Raw genomic sequence first — 17,379 nt, 5'->3', positions numbered from 1 at the left:
CCTCAGTGGAGTTAGTGGTGGCAGGAATAAGATTAAGTGAATTGCTACCAAGAAAGTAAAGATGGACAGTGTATTCTCTCAAGCAGATAAGGATTAAATGATGTCAGTCAGGAAGCTGCTTATATATTAGCCTCTAGGGAGAACTATAATGTTCTCAATTGATTTCAGGTATATTTTAGCTTCTATTAGATCCTGAGCTCTAGGAAGCTTCCCAAATGATAGATACCTTAATCCAGCTCCATCTAGGTCACCAATAACCTCTATCACTGAATAGCTGTGTAACCTTGGGAGAATCAGTTCACCTATCTGATCGTCAGTTTCCTCATCTATAAAATGATATTTAAAGATAGTGCCTACTTCACGTGGTTATGTGTATTAAAGGAGAGAATTCATGTATTGTGCCAAACAACATGCCTAGCACATAGTTAGTACTCAAAAAATGTTAGCTATTATTATATGAGAGAGGAAGGGAAATGGTCAAATTAAGATTATGTAACTAAAATCAAAACTCTTCTAATCTAAATGGTGTAGTCAAGTCATCTATGATTAATTTCTTTCTTTTCCATTTTACTCACATTTCCCTGGTAATTACATATCTAATCTACTATTTTCTCAAATAAAATTAGATAGGTTTCCTTTTGAATGCAAAGTTACCTGGGCCCTTGCTTTCTGAGAAGTTGGATCTTACCTGTCTAGCTGTGATTGACACACAGGTGGCATTTTCACTGGTCTTACCAGTTAGAGTTGGACAAAAGTTTTCATCAGGGACTTTACGACCATAAAAAGCAGAAAGGATGCTGATAGATGTCTTTTGTGGGCAAGTGATTCCAAGTTTCTCTCCTTCACAGGCGTGAGCTGTATGGTTCGTCAGGACTTTCTTTAGGTAGCCTGAGGGAACTTTAGAGATAGACAATGGAGCAAAATACTGTATAACTCCCAAAGGATTTTGTGTAGGGTGAAGGACCTCCAATTTCATCTTGGCTAGCCCGCCACACAGTCCCTGAATATCTTTTACAGAATCCCAGCAATTGGTCATCTGGCATCTGCTTAAACACCTTTTAGTAACAGGGGATTTGAAACATGGTTGTTGAATAGTTCTGTTAAAGTGTTTTCTCAAGTTGACTGAAACCCTGGCCTCCCTGCTGCAACTTCTATTTAATGATCCTACTTCTATTACGTGGAGTTACATAGAACAGGACTGAGCTCACTTTCCCGTGATGCTTCCTTAGATGTTTAAGCACAGTGACTTTCTTGGACTTTCTTGGATCACAAACCAAATTTTCTCAACTTTTCTTCCTTCTAAATGGTTTTCAAACTCCTCACCATACGTGGAAATCTCTTATGAATCCTGTCTAGTTTGACAATAAACTTCTTAAGGTGCTGGAAACAATATCAGATGAGTCTGAACAAAATAGAGTACAATGTAGTTTCTGGCAGCTACTGTTTTCTTCTATTTTGAAACCCAGGATACTATTCCATGGTCTCAAGTCTTATCAGCCTGCATCAGACACTTTTAATGAAATACACAGTATTTATTTCTCCCTTTATTTACTAACAGAAGCCCCATTTTTTGTGTGTGAGTGGCAGCAATTTTCCCAACCCCAAGTGAGATATTTCCATTTCTTTGAATCATCTTCAATTTCCTTTATCAATGTTTTATACTTCTCAGTGTAAAGGTCTTTCACCGCCTTGGTTAGGTTTATTCGTAAGTATTTTATTTTCTTGTATGTGTTTTTAAACGAAATTGTTTTTTTACTTTTTATTTCTGATATTTCATTATTAAAAAAATGCAAGAGATTTTTGTACATTAATCTTGTATCCTGCTACCTTGTTGAATTCATTTATTAGTTCTAACAGTTTTTGTGCAGATACTTTAGGGTTCTCTATATGCAGTAGCATGTCATTTGCAAATACTGACATTTTTACTTCTTCCCTTCCGATTTGGATAACTTTAATTTCTTTTTCTTGTCTGATTGCTTGTCTAAGGCTTCAAATGCTATGTTGAATAGAAGTGGTGAGAGTGGGCATCCTTGTCTTATTCCTGAATTTAGCGGGAAGGCTTTCAGCTTTTCCCCATGGAGTATTATGTGGGGTTGTCATAAATGCCTTTTGTTATGTTGAGATATGTTCCCTCTATACCCAACTTTGGTGAGAGTTTTTTATCATGAATGGATGTTGAATTTTGTCAAAAGCTTTTTCTGGGTCTATTGAGTTGATCGTGTGGCTTTTGTCTTCCCTTTTGTTAATGTGGTGTATCACACTACTTGATTTCTATATGTTGAACCATCCTTGTGACCATGGAATGAATCCAACTTGATCATGCTGTATGATCCTTATATATCTTCTTGGATTCAGTTTGCTAATATTTTGTTGAGGATTTTTGCATCTATATTCATCAAAGATATTTATCTGTAATTTTCTTATTTGGTAATGTCTTTGTCTGATTTTGGTATCAGGATGATGGTGGCTTCATAGAATGAATTTGGGAGTGTGCCCTACTCTTACATTTTTTGGAATAGTTTGAGAAGGATGGGTGTAAGTTCTTTGTATGTTTGGTAGAATTCTCCAGTGAAGACATTCGGTCCTGGACTTTTGTCCAGGATAAAGCAGTCATATCAGTAGTGTAGAGTAATGTGAACTGAAAACTGTTAGAATTCTAGTCAAGCTAAAAAAGCACTGTAGATATCAAAAGTAGAGTAGACTAAGATGCAAGAAGACATAGAGCAGAACTAAAGGTAGTTAACTCACTCTAGCTAAAGACAATTAATCAGGACAAATCTCAATATTTCCTGAAATTGAACAAAGAAAAAAGCAACTAATGTGAAGTTTAAGTTAAAAATTAATAAAGAACAAGAGAAAGGAAGAGCAGCTAGTTAATTCAGAAAAAGAGCATATCTTTCAAAATAATCTACAAAATACAGAATAAACTTTCTGAGTTTTTTTTTTTTTTCTAAAAAAGAGTCCTGTTTACAATAGTAGTAGGACATCACAAGGAGAGAACAAAGTTGGGTGGAAAGGAGAGTCATAAAATAAGGTTGGTATAATATCTACTTTATGGATGAAAAAAATGAGTCTTAAATAATTCAAGAACAATGCATTGGTGTATAAAATCAAATTGTTGACAAAGATGAACTAGATAATCTTTTGCAGACAATGGCAAGCTAATATGTTGATATTTGATGTTTTTTGAGGAATAGCCTACTATTGAACAAGCAGAAGAAATAATCAAATTTAAAGCTAGAAGAAAAATGTTCCTGAGCTGATGAAAGATGTGCACATGAGAATGCACAAATTAAAAATGGAGCAAATAAGAAAGTTAAGAAACTAAGAAGTAAATGGATTAGGGAGAGAAGGTAAGGAAAGAAGATGATTACAGATTAAACTAACATAAGCAGCAAAGATAAGTCATCATTACAGAAAATCACATATATTACAAGAAGGACTAGTATGAGAAATACTTTCAGAATACAGAGAGAATCAACAGGTGAAATTGATAAGAAATAAACAAATATGTTATGGAGCTAGAACTCAAATCTAGGCTTTTGACTTTACACTGTTGCCTTCTGCTCTTGGATTCATGCACGACCACTCATCTTCAACTTTTATTGGTACATTTAGCTTATTTTAATTTCCTGTTACACTCTACACACCTATACCCATTCAAATGACCAGAACGTATATACTCTGATGAGTATCAGATCATATAATGTAGGGATCTTAGAATCACTTGTCATTAAAGCCAATTCTGATATATGATCTAATAGGAAAGGTATCAGCCTATGACTTAATGGGAAAGGTATACAAGTTCACAGAATCTCATACCCTACCTAAAATCTGTTCCAGATTACAATGTAGACTTTTACTGAGAAAATATGGAAAATAGTTCATCTATGACCTGCCCAACAGGGAAGGCCTGAGGGGAGAAGGTGGAGTCCCACACAGGCATGGAATCTAGCAATCCTGCCCTTGTAAAATGTAAACAACTCCCCAGTCAGAAGAGACAGAAGCTTTCAATTCCTCACATCCTCTTTGCTGAACTGGTACCCTCCATCCTTTGTGCTCTCTACCTCTTGCCAATTTCTGAACTTCTCAGGTGCAGAAACCTCAACTCATCTCTTATTTATACCCTGATGCCCCCTCCTCACATCTGCTACTTGGTACTAGATCTTGAGCACTGACCTCCTCTTTCCTTTCTCCCTCAATCACTTAATCTCTCTGTGTCTGAAGTTACTCTTCTACAAAAAGGTAATAATAAGAGTATGAGTTTGGCTCTGGAGCCTAGTGGCTTTGAGTTATGATCGTATTTTCTAGAGTTGGAACAAGAACCTTATTATACTTTCAACAACAACAAAAATACAATCCTCAAAAATGAAACAAATTAAAAAAGATAGTAGCATCAAATGTGGCATTTAAACTATTGACTCAACTAAATAACAGTAACAATAAGTTTCCAACATTAAATCATGAGCCACCATCTTGCTTCAGAATAAACTGAAGAACAGTTAACAATTTAGTTATCTCACAAGCTCTAGTGATGCTGTGAATAATACAAATCATCATATTGTTTAAAAGAGTGGATTTGGCTTTTCCACTTACTTGTTCCCAGAGTTTCAACCACAGTTTCCCTATCTATATAGCAAGGAAAGAATACATTTTCCTGACATTTAGGCCAGGGCTGATGTTCACCAGTGTCACCTTATGTAATGTCCCCAAGAGTCCTCTGGAGGGAAGCAGAGGGAAGGACTGTCAAGAGCTGTGGCTACATAAACCAAATGGAAAGATATATTTGTAGTGAATTTTGTTAATATAGGCATAAAATCCTCCAAATCTGATACAGTCTGTCCCCCGCTGACAAGACATCTGGCCTAAATCATTAAGGTAATTGTGTTGAGGACCTACTTTGCTCTGCTGGTGGAGACTCCATTTTTCTGTTCTCCAGGAAAGTATTTAATCTTGAACCCATTTCTTTCTCTGAAATAATTTTTCTATAACCTGGGCTCTGGGGATAGTTTCAGTATCAACAGGAAGAAGCCTAACTCTGAAACATTCACAAAAGCCAAACAATATTCAGACCTCTGCAGAAAAGAGGTATTTGGTATCTCTCTCAGAAGACTTCATAGGCCATTTATTCTTGACTTCCTCTTCTTGCTTTAGCAGTTCCCTGACAGCATACAATTTCCTTCTGCATATAAACACAAGACTCTCATGTCCACAGAACAGCAAGAAATGCTTGGGAAAGTGGTTTGTTTTTCAAGTGCATCTCTTGGGTTTATAATGAGGAAAATCTCATCTTCTATCTTCTCACATCAATTTTCTTATTCTCCCTTACATTTCACTCCAAAATCAGCTTCATTCTCTGTGCTCTAAGAATACTTGGGCTCAGTGCAGCTCCCTTCCTCTTCACTGGTGCTGATCAGATGATATCAGGATGTATCAACTCACAGATGTTTTCTATACTCATTCCACAACAGTAATGAGTAATACCAAAATAACTAAATGTAATAACTAGTAACAGTAATAACTAAATGTGTGGTGGGTAGGGATGGAGATTGTCCTAGTAGCAAAAGAAAAGACAGCATCAGAAATTATCAACTCACCTGAAAATTCTGGGACTGCTTCCAGCACAACTGCCAAATAGAGACAACTCAGCACTGATCGAAAATGCAAGCCTGTGCATCTCAGAAATTGTCCTAGAATAGCCATTTGGTGCCGTGTTTCCTCACTTGCCCGCATCTAGCTCACGATGGCACTGGGATTCAGAATCACTAGCCTCAAACTTCTAAAAGACCCTCATTGTCTATAAACAGAGTCCACTCTTTGTCTCTTGTGTGTGTGTGTGTGTGTGTGTGTGTGTGTGTGTGTGAGAGAGAGAGAGAGAGAGAGAGAGAGAGAGAGATCCATACCCAGAGAGAAAAAAGGAAAGATAAGAAGAAAAAGCAAAAAGAAAGACTATTTCTCACAGTTATGCAAAATGCATCATTTTAACTGATCATCTGAAGGGCCAACAGAGCCTAAGTAGGTATTATGCATTGAACTAGTTTATGGTTTTGGCTTTCACTAGAAAAACGAGGTCAGTTAAGAATATTGTAGGGACTTCCCTGGTGGCGCACTGGTTAAGAATCTGCCTGCCAATGCAGGGGCCACGGGTTCGAGCCCTGGTCCGGGAAGACCCCACGTGCCACGGAGCAACTAAGCCTGTGCGCCACAACTACTGAGCCTGTGCTCTAGAGCCCACGAGCCACAACTACTGAGCCCGCGTGCCACAACTACTGAAGCCCATGTGCCTAGCGCCCGTGCTCCGCAACAAGAGAGGCCACCACAACGAAGAGTAGCCCCCGCTCGCAGCAACTAGAGAAAGCCCACACACAGCAACAAAGACCCAATGCAGCCAAAAATAAATAAATTTATACTAAAAGTTAATTAATATCGTAGTGACAAAAAAAGGGAAATAATGTACTTCTCTGCCTGCCTTAACCCCATCCACTTAATGTACTATGAGGTAGGTTTGATATGTAACGCAAAATTCTTGTCTATAGCCTAATGTTGTAGTACTGCAGCCGATGAGGTCAAACCATTATCTGTAGAGGGAACATATACACAAAGAATATCCAAGAACTCACCTCCAGTTCAAGGGTCCCATACAAATATTACTTGAGTTTGGATTGCTGTGTGTGAAAATCTTTTTTTATAAAATAAAAACTAGGAAGTTGTTTGTATATGTATAGATTATTCGTTCCTCATTATAAAATGTCTAAAATGATGATAAAGAAGAGTATTAACTAAAAAATGTTAAGTATAAATTAGGGGCTGAGGAAAATCCCTGAGTAAAAATAGTCTGTAACATTAAGTAAACATGATCAGAGAAGACAGAGATGGGAAAATATAAGATGTGACCATCTACCCTACTCAGTGAGTATTCAGCAGAAGGACTGATAGTCCAAGCCTCTATATATGACAGTACCAATCTGATGGTCTGAAAACCTTGAGAAAGTTGCTAAAAAAGGAAGCAAATTCTTGGCCTTTTACAAAGAACCCTCATCTCTATCTTTGGCTCTGGAATCCTAGGTAGGCCTGGAGAAACACTGTTAATTTTTTTAAACATTAAAGAGCTTAATTAAGATTTTTAAATTCCATAAATCATTGTACATATAAAAGAAATATATCTGGAGCAAGAAGTGGAATGGGGAATTAGATGCTGAATTCTCATTCCCAATACATGAGCATGTGGAAACCTATTATGCAAAGGCCACCAAGGAAAGAGGAGCAAAGAGTATTTTGAAACTGAATTCCAACTAAGACATGGTTCCAACATCTTTAAAATATTGATAGGACTTACTTTCAGCTCTGGCAACATAGCAGACTAACATGATGATCATACTGTGTATAAAAGCAACACCTGACTATATGCTGGCTATAAGAAATGCCCTTTAACAATACAGATGAAGCTTGAGGACATTATGCTAAGTGAAATAAGACAGTCAGAAAGACAAATATGGCATGATTACACTTATACGAGGTATCTAAAGTAGTCAAATTTGTAGAATCAAAGAGTGCAATGGTAGTTGCCAAGTACTAAGGGGAGGGGGATAAGGAGAGTTACTAATCAATGGGCATTGTTTCAGATAAGCAAGATGAATTAGTTCAAGATCTGCTGTATAACATTGTATCTATAGTCAATGATAATATATTGTACAGTAAAAATGTATTGAGGATACAGCTCATTTTAAGGGTTATCACAATAAAATAAAAATTTAAAAAGAGACGCTTTCTAAATAAGAGGACAAAGAAAGACTGAAAGTAAAAGTATAAATATGTACCGTACAAACTGAAGGCCTAAGAAAGCTGGGATGGTTATTTAGATATTAGAAAAATTACAATTATGTTGGAGATTTTAATATCTCTCTATTGGCAAATTGAAAATATGCTCAACATCTTTAGTCGTTAGGTAATTGCAAATTAAAGCCACAATGAGATATCACTATACATCCACCAGAACGGCTGAAACTAACCAGCTGACAACATCAAATTTTGGCAAGGATAAATGAATGACCGGAACCCTCATACATAGTGAGAGCATAAAATGGTACAAACACTTTGGAAAATAGTTTATCAGTTTTTCATAAAGCTAGATATACACCTAACCTATTACCCAAACACTTCCACTTTTAAGAATTACCCAAGGAAAATGAAAAGATAAGTGTACACAGTAACTTGAACACAAATGCTTATAGCAGCTTCTTTCATAATAATAAAGAACTGAAAACAGGCCAGATGTCCATCAACTGTTGAACGTATAAATCAAGTGTAGTTTACCAATATAGCTAAATAACACTAGGTGATAAAAAGGAATGAATCATTGATGCACACATCCAACATGAGTGGATCTCAAAAGAGGCTTCACTGAAAGTATTCACATGTATGATTCCATTATTTGAAGTTCTAAAACAGGCAAAAGCAATATGTGGTGAAAAAAATAAGAACAGTGGTTGCCCCTAGGGGATGAGGATGAGGCTAATTGGGATGAGACCTGAGGAGCCTTTTCACATGATCCAGCAGTCCAACTCCTGGGTATTTACCCTAGAGAAATGAAAATTTAAGTTCATACAAAAACTTATCCATGAATATTCATATCGGCTTTATTAAAAATTTGCAAAACCTGAAAACAACCAAAATGTCCTACAATAGGCCAACGGGTAAACAAACTGTGGTACATCCACACAATGGAATACTACTCAACAATAGAACATAACTATTGATACACATAACGATCTAGATGAACCTCGAAAGCAGTATGTTTAGTGATAGGAGCCAGCCTCAAAAGCTGACACACTTTATGAATCCACTTGCAAGACATATGGGAAAGGCAGTTTTTTAGAGATGGAGAACAGAGCAGTGGTTGTCAAGGGTTAGGTCTGAAGAAAGAGTTTGACAACTGTTGAGAGTTTAGTTAAACTACTCCATAATACTGCAGCCTCTGCATTCTTTTTGTGTGGCTAAGGGGCCTGCAGGGGCCTTGGGTGGACAGACACCTAACCTCAAGGGCATGCCCTGGATGACAGCCAGCAAAGTCACAAGAAAGTGTAACTGATATGAGTTCCCCAAAGCCCCTGGTGATAAAACAGTCTCTTCCGCCTCCCAGCTCCTTCCCCTTGTGGGTCCCTTAGATAGGACTCCCACAGAGCTTACCAAAACCCTGCTCTTTTTTTGGTTTTGAATTGCCAATCTGGCCTTATCCAGGGAACCTCAGAAACACGTCACCTATGGACCCTAATAAAGGCATAAGCCGCAGGTCCTGCTGCTTGCCCGCTGCCTGTACCCTGCCTTGACCGCCTGTGTGGCCCTCCAGGCGTGCTGTGTACCTCATCCAGGACCTGTGAGTACAGCAATAAACTTCTCTATTTCACTTTCCCTTGTGCTCTTTGTTGAATCTTGGCTCACCATCCAACTCCCCACCCAGGACTCTACTGAACAAACGTTAGTTTAGCAAAAATCAAGCACTTAAACAGGGCCAGCAGTACCAGACCAGGGACTTTCCTGGGTTGCTGGAGCTGTTCCATGGCCTGAATGTGGTGGTGGATACACACATATATACATGTGCTAAATTCATAGAACTGGGCTCCAAAAGAGGGTGATTTTATTGCATAATATATAAAACAAAAAAAAGAAATAACAGAGTGCCATGGACTGCATGCAGTACTATCCCCACTACTTGGTAAATTCTTATTTTAGCACAACTATATTTTTATATATTTTAAAAATATATTTTATGTTATATATTATATATATTATATATCATGTATATATATATATATATCATATATATGTAATTTCTCTCTAACTCTTCTAATCACTAATCTGAAATGGTGGGCAGGTATTACACTCTCATTATTAAAAGTGAAGAAATTAAATTTCATTAAAAGGCTAGTACCCTATCAGGGAAGCAGTAGGCATAAAGTTTCTTACTAATCAAAACTACGTAAGGCATAAAGAAATAGAATTAATTTAAAAACGTGGGTCTCAGACGTGGTTACTACTCTAGCTTTCTATGCTGAACTGCCATTTCCACGGTGACATGCAAATTGAGTGATCGGAGGCGGAGCCTGGTCCAGCGAAAGTCACATATGCAAATTGAGAGTTTGGGAGAAAAGCCTTTCAGGGGCAAGATTCATATGCAGGAATCTTGAGGGGAGGGGCCGTGCCTGGTGCAATCTTCGTATGCAAACCAGGGGTGCTGGGGTGGGGCCTGGCCGAGCGCCCGCCCGCTGTTGCTAGGTGACAGCTTGTTTACGCAGGTTGCCAAGCAGGGCATCTCTTGGCATCTCTAGGGGAACACAGCCAAAACCTCTTGACCCCGCGTGACCCTAATTCCGACTTTGCCTTTGTGTTGATCGTGTCCCGCCCACCCCAATCCCCATCACGCCTCCATCTTCCCGTCAAAGCCCCTGCCCCATGGGAGTCCATGCCCAGCGCTCTGGCCACCCACCCCTGCATCCCGCACCCAGGGCGGTCGGTCGCCCTATCACCACGCTGCCCTCACGGTGTCGAGCGCCGCCGCAAGGAACCCCGTCCCTCTGGGGACTTTGGCCCGGCTCCGACTTGCGCAGAGCCAGCGGGGGAGCCTTCCGTTGCCCGGCCTCACCCGAGGCCCCAGTCCGCCCCCACCCCCGCCGCAGCCAGCCTCTCCCACCCAGGGCCACCCCGTGCACTGTCACCGTGAGAGACCGCTCCTCTCTGTCTGTCACCCCCGACTCCACCCCCCCACCCCCCAACTCCGGCCAGACCCCCGCCCTCCATCCCTCCGACGAGGGGTGTCCCACCACCACCACCTCCCCCGCCAAGTGAGTGAAGCACGCGCAGGGCGTCTCTTGAAACACTTTATTGACTCGCAATGACTGTGCCCAAGGGGGCGGGCAGGCCGGGCCTGCCCGGGCTGTGCGGTCGGTCGGTGAGCGGGCCTGGCGCCTGACGGCCGCGCCCCCCGCCCCGCCCACCCCCCCCCCCCCCCCGGAGGCCGGGGACCCAGGTGTCGCTGGGCAGCTAGTGCTGGGCCGGGGCCGCCTGGGAGATGGTGCTAGTGCTGAAGAAGCCGCTGAGCAGCGCGTTGTTGCGGGCCGCCACGTCCACCAGCTCCGGAGTGAGGCGCCTCCGGCCGCTGTTCTGGGCCTCATGGCCCGCCCGCTCCAGGACCCTGGCCGTCAGGTACTGGATGATGGCCCCTAAGGAGACGGGTGCGGAGGAGCTCAGGCGCTGGGCGTAGTGGCCCTCCCGCAGGAGGCGCTCCAGGTGGCTCACGGAGCAGGACCGCTCGGCTCGGGCGGTGCGGGAGCGGCGACCGGGTGACCCTCCACGGCCCCTCTTCCCCGGCATGCTGGCCGTTGGGCAGCTTTCTGCGACGGCCTCGCTCTGCGGTGCGCTGGGATGAGGGGCGGTCGGTTGTGCCTGCTGGTCCCAACATCTCAACACAACCGGTGTTCTCAGGCCCCTACTCCGTATCCTAGCGACCACAGGCCGGGCCCTCATTGGTTGGGGGGGGGGGGGCGAGCACGCCCCGTAACACGTAGACCCTGTGAGGTCACTGCTTTCCCATAGCCCCTCCCCCACCCCACCTCACCCCGCCCCCACCCCCACCGCCGGGGTCCTGGGCCTGCAAAGAAATGGCGCTGGCAGGACCCTGCTCGCCGTGCTCGCTGGACCCTCTCTTTGCTGGAACTCTCACTGTCCACCGGACGGGAACTTTGTACAGAGAAGGCAGCTAATGGCGGGCCATCCAGGGGCACCAAGTATACACTGGCGGTGCTGGGCCACCATCACGACTATATATCTACTTCCAAGACGTTGGCACCAGCCCAAAGAGAAACCCCTGTACCCGCCAGGCAGTCACTCGCCACTGCCCCCTCCTGCAGTGTCCCCCACCCCACCCCACCCCACCCCCCATAGTCCCCAGGCAACCACTCCTCTGCTTCCTGTGCACAGACGTTTGCCTGCTCTGGAGACTTCCTAGAGGTGGAAGCAGACAATAAATAGGTGGCCTTTTGCGTCCGGCTGCTTTCACTTATGTTTGCGTTAGGGTTCATCCACGCGGTAGCACCAATCAGCACTTCATGCCTTTTCCTGGCTGAATAATATTCCAATGCGTGGCTAGGCCACACATGTTGTGTATCCGCTCAGCAGCTGAGGTACATTTGGGTGACTTCCACCTTGTGCCTGTTGGGCATAGTGCTGTGGTGAACATTCCTGTGCAGGGTTCTGCTTGAACGCCTGTTTTCACCTCATTTGGGTTTGCAACCCATGGGATAGATCTATGGGTTTATTTCTGGACTCGTAGTTCTACTCCACTGATCTATGTGTCTATCCTTATGCTAGTGCCACATAGTTTTGAGAACTGTAGCTTTGGACTAAGTTTTGAAATAGGGAAGTGTGAGTCCTCCAACTTTTTTCTTCTTTTCCAAGATTATTTTGGCTATTCAAGGTCACTTGAAATTCCGTATGCATTTAGGATTGGCTTTTACCTTTCTGTAAAACAGAGCATTGTGATTTCCATAGGGATTGCATTAAATCTCTAGACAACTTTGGGTGGGATTGCCATCTTAAAAATATTAAGTCTTCCAGTCCACAAAATCTGCTATCTTTCCCCCTTTTTTTTTTAAGGTCATCATTAATTTCTTTCAGCAGTGCTTTGTAGTTTTCGGTGCACAAGGCTTGCACCTCCTTGGCTAAATTTATCCCTGTGTATTTTATTCCTTTTGATGTTGTCTGAAATAGAACTGTTGTCAATTTCATTTTGGATTGTTTTTTCATTGCTAGGATATGCAACACAACAGTGCTAGGGTATGCAACAATGAGATATCACATCACACTTGTCAGAATGGCTAACATCAAAAAGTCTACAGGTAACAAAATTATTGCTACTATGGAAAACAGTATGAAGTTCCTCAAAAAACTACAAATAGAACCATCGTATAATCCAACAATTCCACTCCAGGGTATATATCCATAAAATATGCAAACACTAATTCAAAAAGATACATGCACCCCAATGTTTGTAGCAGCACTATTAACAATACCCAAGGTATGGAAGCAACCCAAACGCCCATCAACAGACAAATGGATTAAGAAGATATTAGGCATAAAAAAGAATGAAATTCTGCCATTTGCAGTTACATGGATGGACCTAGAGAATATTATACTTAATGAAATGAGTCAAACAGAGAAAGACAAATACTGCATGATGTCACTTATATGTGGAACCTAGAAAATAATACAAATGAGTGCATATGCAAAACCAGAACAGACTCAGACATAGAAAACAGACCAGTGGTTACCAAAGGGGAGATGGAAGTGGGAGGGGCAAATTAAGGGTATGGGGTTAAGAGATACACACTACTATGTATAAAATAGATAAGCAACAAGGGTATGTTGTATAGCACAGGTTATTATAGCTATTTCTTGTAGTAATTTTTTTCTTTGCAATCTTGATGTACATAACAGCTGTGTAAGCAGATCAGAAAAACCAGATTTCATAAAGGAAAACAATATAAGATTTTATGTAAAATTTTAATTTTACATAAGACATTGTTTAAAAATTACATGTAACATTATCAGAAAGAGTTAGTGTCTGGTCTTCAAAGCCAAATGCTCTGGGGTCTTGTCTCCCTGGCACAGGACCCTCGGGCTAAGGAGCCTGATGTGGGGCTCAGACCCCCTCAGTCTTTGGCGAGAAGCTGTGAAATTGTAATTATCCTCCCACTTGTGCGTTGCCTACCACGAGGGTATGGGTTTTGACTATACCACATCTTCACCCCTTCTACCCGTGTCGTTGTGGTTCCTTCTTTCAGATCTTCTCTGCTAGTCTTCATGTCATTCTCATCAATAGTTGCTCTGTGAATAGTTGTAATTTCGGTGTGCTCAAATAATTTATGTAGTTAGAACTCCCTTCAGGAGGTAAATCTTTAACCTCCCTTCCCCAGCATTGAGTGTGGGCTGGATTTAGTGACGTTTCCAAAGAATAGAGTATGGAAAAGGCGGGGATAGTAACTTTACATAAAGTAACCTAGCAAACACTACCTTGGCCAGATGATGAAGTTTAACCTTACCAGTGAGAAGTCATGTTGATACCATGTACCCCGTGATGATGTGATGAGAAGAGCATTTCATCTTTAGAGTATTCTTCCCCAAACCAATAACGTCAGTCTAATCATGATAAAAACATCAAACCCAAATAGAGGAGCATTCTACAAAATACTTGGCCAGTACTTGAAAACTTCCAATATGACAAGAAAAAAGGAAAGAGTGAGAACTGTCACACATGAGAGGAGACTATAGAGAAATGGTGACGAAATGTGATGTCATTTCTTGGAAGGGATCCTGGAACAGAAATGGGACATTAGTGGGAATATGGTGAACTCCAAATATGGAATTTAGTTAATAATGTAATAATGTAGGTTTCTTATTGTTTTCAACTGTACCATATCCATATAAGATGTTAATGGTAAGAAAAGCTGAGTGAGGAAAATATGAGAACTCTCTGTACTATCTTTGCAACTTTTGTGTAAACCTGAAGTTATTTCAGAACAAAAATTTCTTTTTAAAAAATCAGTTCTATTTCTATATACTAATGTGACCATTCCAAAAATGAAATTAAAATATTTTCATTCATAACAGCATCAAAAAATAAAATGCCTAGGAATAAATTTATCAAAAGGAGTGCAAGGGGGCTTCCCTGGTGGTGCAGTGGTTGAGAATCTGCCTGCCAACGCAGGGGACACGGGTTCGAGTCCTGGTCTGGGAAGATCCCACATGCCGTGGAGCAACTAGGCCCGTGAGCCACAACTACTGAGCCTGTGCGTCTGGAGCCTGTGCCCTGCAACAAGAGAGGCCGCGACAGTGAAAGGCCCACACACCGCGATGAAGAGTGGCCCCCGCTCGCCACAACTAGAGAAAGCCCTCACACAGAAACGAAGACCCAACACAGCCAAAAATAAATAAATAAATAAATAAATAAATTTATTTTTTTTAAAAAAAAGGAGTGCAAGACTTGTACAGTGAAAACTATAAAATACTGTTGAGGAAAGATGAAAAATCTAAATAAATGGATAGTCATTTCACGTTCACGGATATTAAAACTCAATACTGTTAAGATTAAATACTCTTCAAATCGATGTATATATTCAACACATTCCTTAAAATGTCAGCAGACTTTTTTTGCAGAAATTTATAAGCTGATCCTAAAATTTATCTGGAAATGCAAAGAGCCCAGAATAACCAAAACAACATTGAAAAGAAAGAAAAAAAAGTGGAAAGACTTTTACTTCCTGATTTTAAAACCAACCATAAAGCAGTTATTAAGTATGGTACCTGCATAAGTATAAACATATAAATCAGTGAAACAGAACAGAGAATCTAGAAATTAACCCTTATATTTATGGTCAATTTATTGTTGACAAAGATGCCAAGGACATTCAATGGGGGAAAGGATAGTCTTTTCAACAAATGGTGCTGGAACAATTGGATAGCCACATACAAAAAGAGGAATTTAGACCCTTACCTCACACCATACACAAAGATTAACTCAAAATGAATGAGACCTAAATATAAGAGATATAAAGATTTTTGATCTGCAGTTGGTTGAATCCACAGCTTCTGCATCTGCAGATGTGGAGGGCCGACTGTACTATGCTATTTTATATAAGGGGCATGAGCATCCTCAGATTTTGGCATCCATGGGGACCCTAATCCCATGGATAATCCCATGGATACTGAGAGACAACTGTATTAAAGTCTCAGAAGACAATAGAGGAAAAAAATTTTCATGACCTTGGGTTAGGTAAAGAGTTCTTAAATACAACACCAAAGAACACAATTCATAAAAGAAAAGAACTGATAAATTAGACCTTATAAAAATTCTAAACCTTGGCTGTTCCAAAGATACTGTTAAGAAAATTGAAAGACAAGCCATAGACCAGGACAAAATGTTTGCAAATCATATATCTGATAAGGGTCTAGTCTCCAGAAGAACTCTTCCAACTCAATAACAAAAAGACAAAGAATCGAATTTAAAAATAGCAAAGGACATGAGTAGATATTTAGCAAAATAGATATACAAATGGCCAATAAGCACATGAAAATATGCTCAATATCATTAATCATTAGGGAAATGCAAATCAAAACCACAATGAGATACCACTTCCACACCCACTAGGCTGGCTACAATAAAAAAATAAATAAAAACAGAAAATAACAAGTATTGGCTAGGATGTGGAAAAACTGGAATTTTCATATGCTGCTGGTGGGAATGTAAAATGGTGCAGCCACTGTGAAAAATAGTTTGGCAGTTACTCAAAGAGTTCAACATAGAGTTACCATATGACCAGCAATTCCACTCCTAGGTACCTACCCAAGAGAATCGAAAACATACGTACACCCAAAATCTTGTGCGTAAATGTCCATACCAGCCTTATTCACAATAGCCAAAAGGTGGAAATAACCCAAATGTCCATAAACAAAAGGTGGTATATACATATATTATATACCATTATTCGGCCATCAAAAGTAATGAAGTACTGATTCACATTACAACATGGATGAAACTTGAAAACGTCACACTAAGTAAAAGAAGCAAGTCACAAAAGATTGCAAACTGCGTGATTCCATTTATATGAAATGTCCAGAATAGGCAAATCCATAGAGACAAGAAGCAGATTAGTGGTTCCCAGGGGCTAGGGTGGTAATGGGGACTAAGTGCACATGGGCAAGAGAGAGGTGCCATTGAGGTGATGGAAATATCTAATATTGGATTATAGTGATGGTTGCACCACTCGATAAGTTTACTAAAAATCCTTGAATGTACACGTAAAATGAGTCAAATTTATGGTGTGTAAATTATATCTCGATACAAAAATTTAAAAACACTTTGGGAAGTAGAGAAAATAAAGTTTGTGTCAATTGACACAATTTATTAGGGGTCATACAGAGCTCACTGGGCTGTTGTATGTTGTTGATGCTGTCGTTGTTGCCGTGGTTATGGTGGCTTTCCCATGAGGGCTGAGGGTCAAGCAGTGATTTGGGTCTTTTACAATAAAAATTTTAAAAATTAACAGAAAAAGAATGTTGCTGGGTTGAAATTCTGAGTAGCAGTGGGGGCGAAGAGAAGTGGATGGGTTTAAAAACATATTCAGGATGCGGAAGTGACAAGATTTTGTACTGATTAGATACGGGGAATGGGGAAGAGTGAGGACGCCTCAGACTTCACATGCTTCAAGTTGAACTCCTGTCGTCCTCTTAAACCTACTGTCCTCCTGTGCTGCTAACCTCTTGGAGTGGAGCAGCACCCTGGCACAGAGTAAGCGTTCATTGATTGTCTTTGGAGTGGAAGAATGAACG

The 17,379-nt window shown here is 40.8% G+C and overlaps 1 protein-coding gene across 1 annotated transcript in view; it reads right to left on the bottom strand.

Moving 5' to 3' along the window:
* Positions 1-17,285, bottom strand: part of LOC309620976 (protein eva-1 homolog C-like) — a 39,180-nt gene extending 21,895 nt beyond the window's left edge. Inside the window, exons 1-2 of the mRNA XM_082377803.1 lie at positions 11,293-17,285; positions 689-11,216 (exon numbers count right to left, since the gene is read on the bottom strand). Coding sequence (XP_082233929.1) covers positions 689-1,036 — 348 coding nt within the window. The 5' untranslated portion in view covers positions 1,037-11,216; positions 11,293-17,285. The remainder of the gene's footprint in view (positions 1-688; positions 11,217-11,292) is intronic.
* Between the last annotated feature and the right edge of the window lie 94 nt (positions 17,286-17,379).

This window comes from Balaenoptera borealis (assembly GCF_965194805.1).
Source record: "Balaenoptera borealis genome assembly, chromosome: X".
Lineage (NCBI taxonomy): Eukaryota > Metazoa > Chordata > Mammalia > Artiodactyla > Balaenopteridae > Balaenoptera > Balaenoptera borealis.
This window is presented reverse-complemented; position numbering and strand designations above follow the sequence as displayed.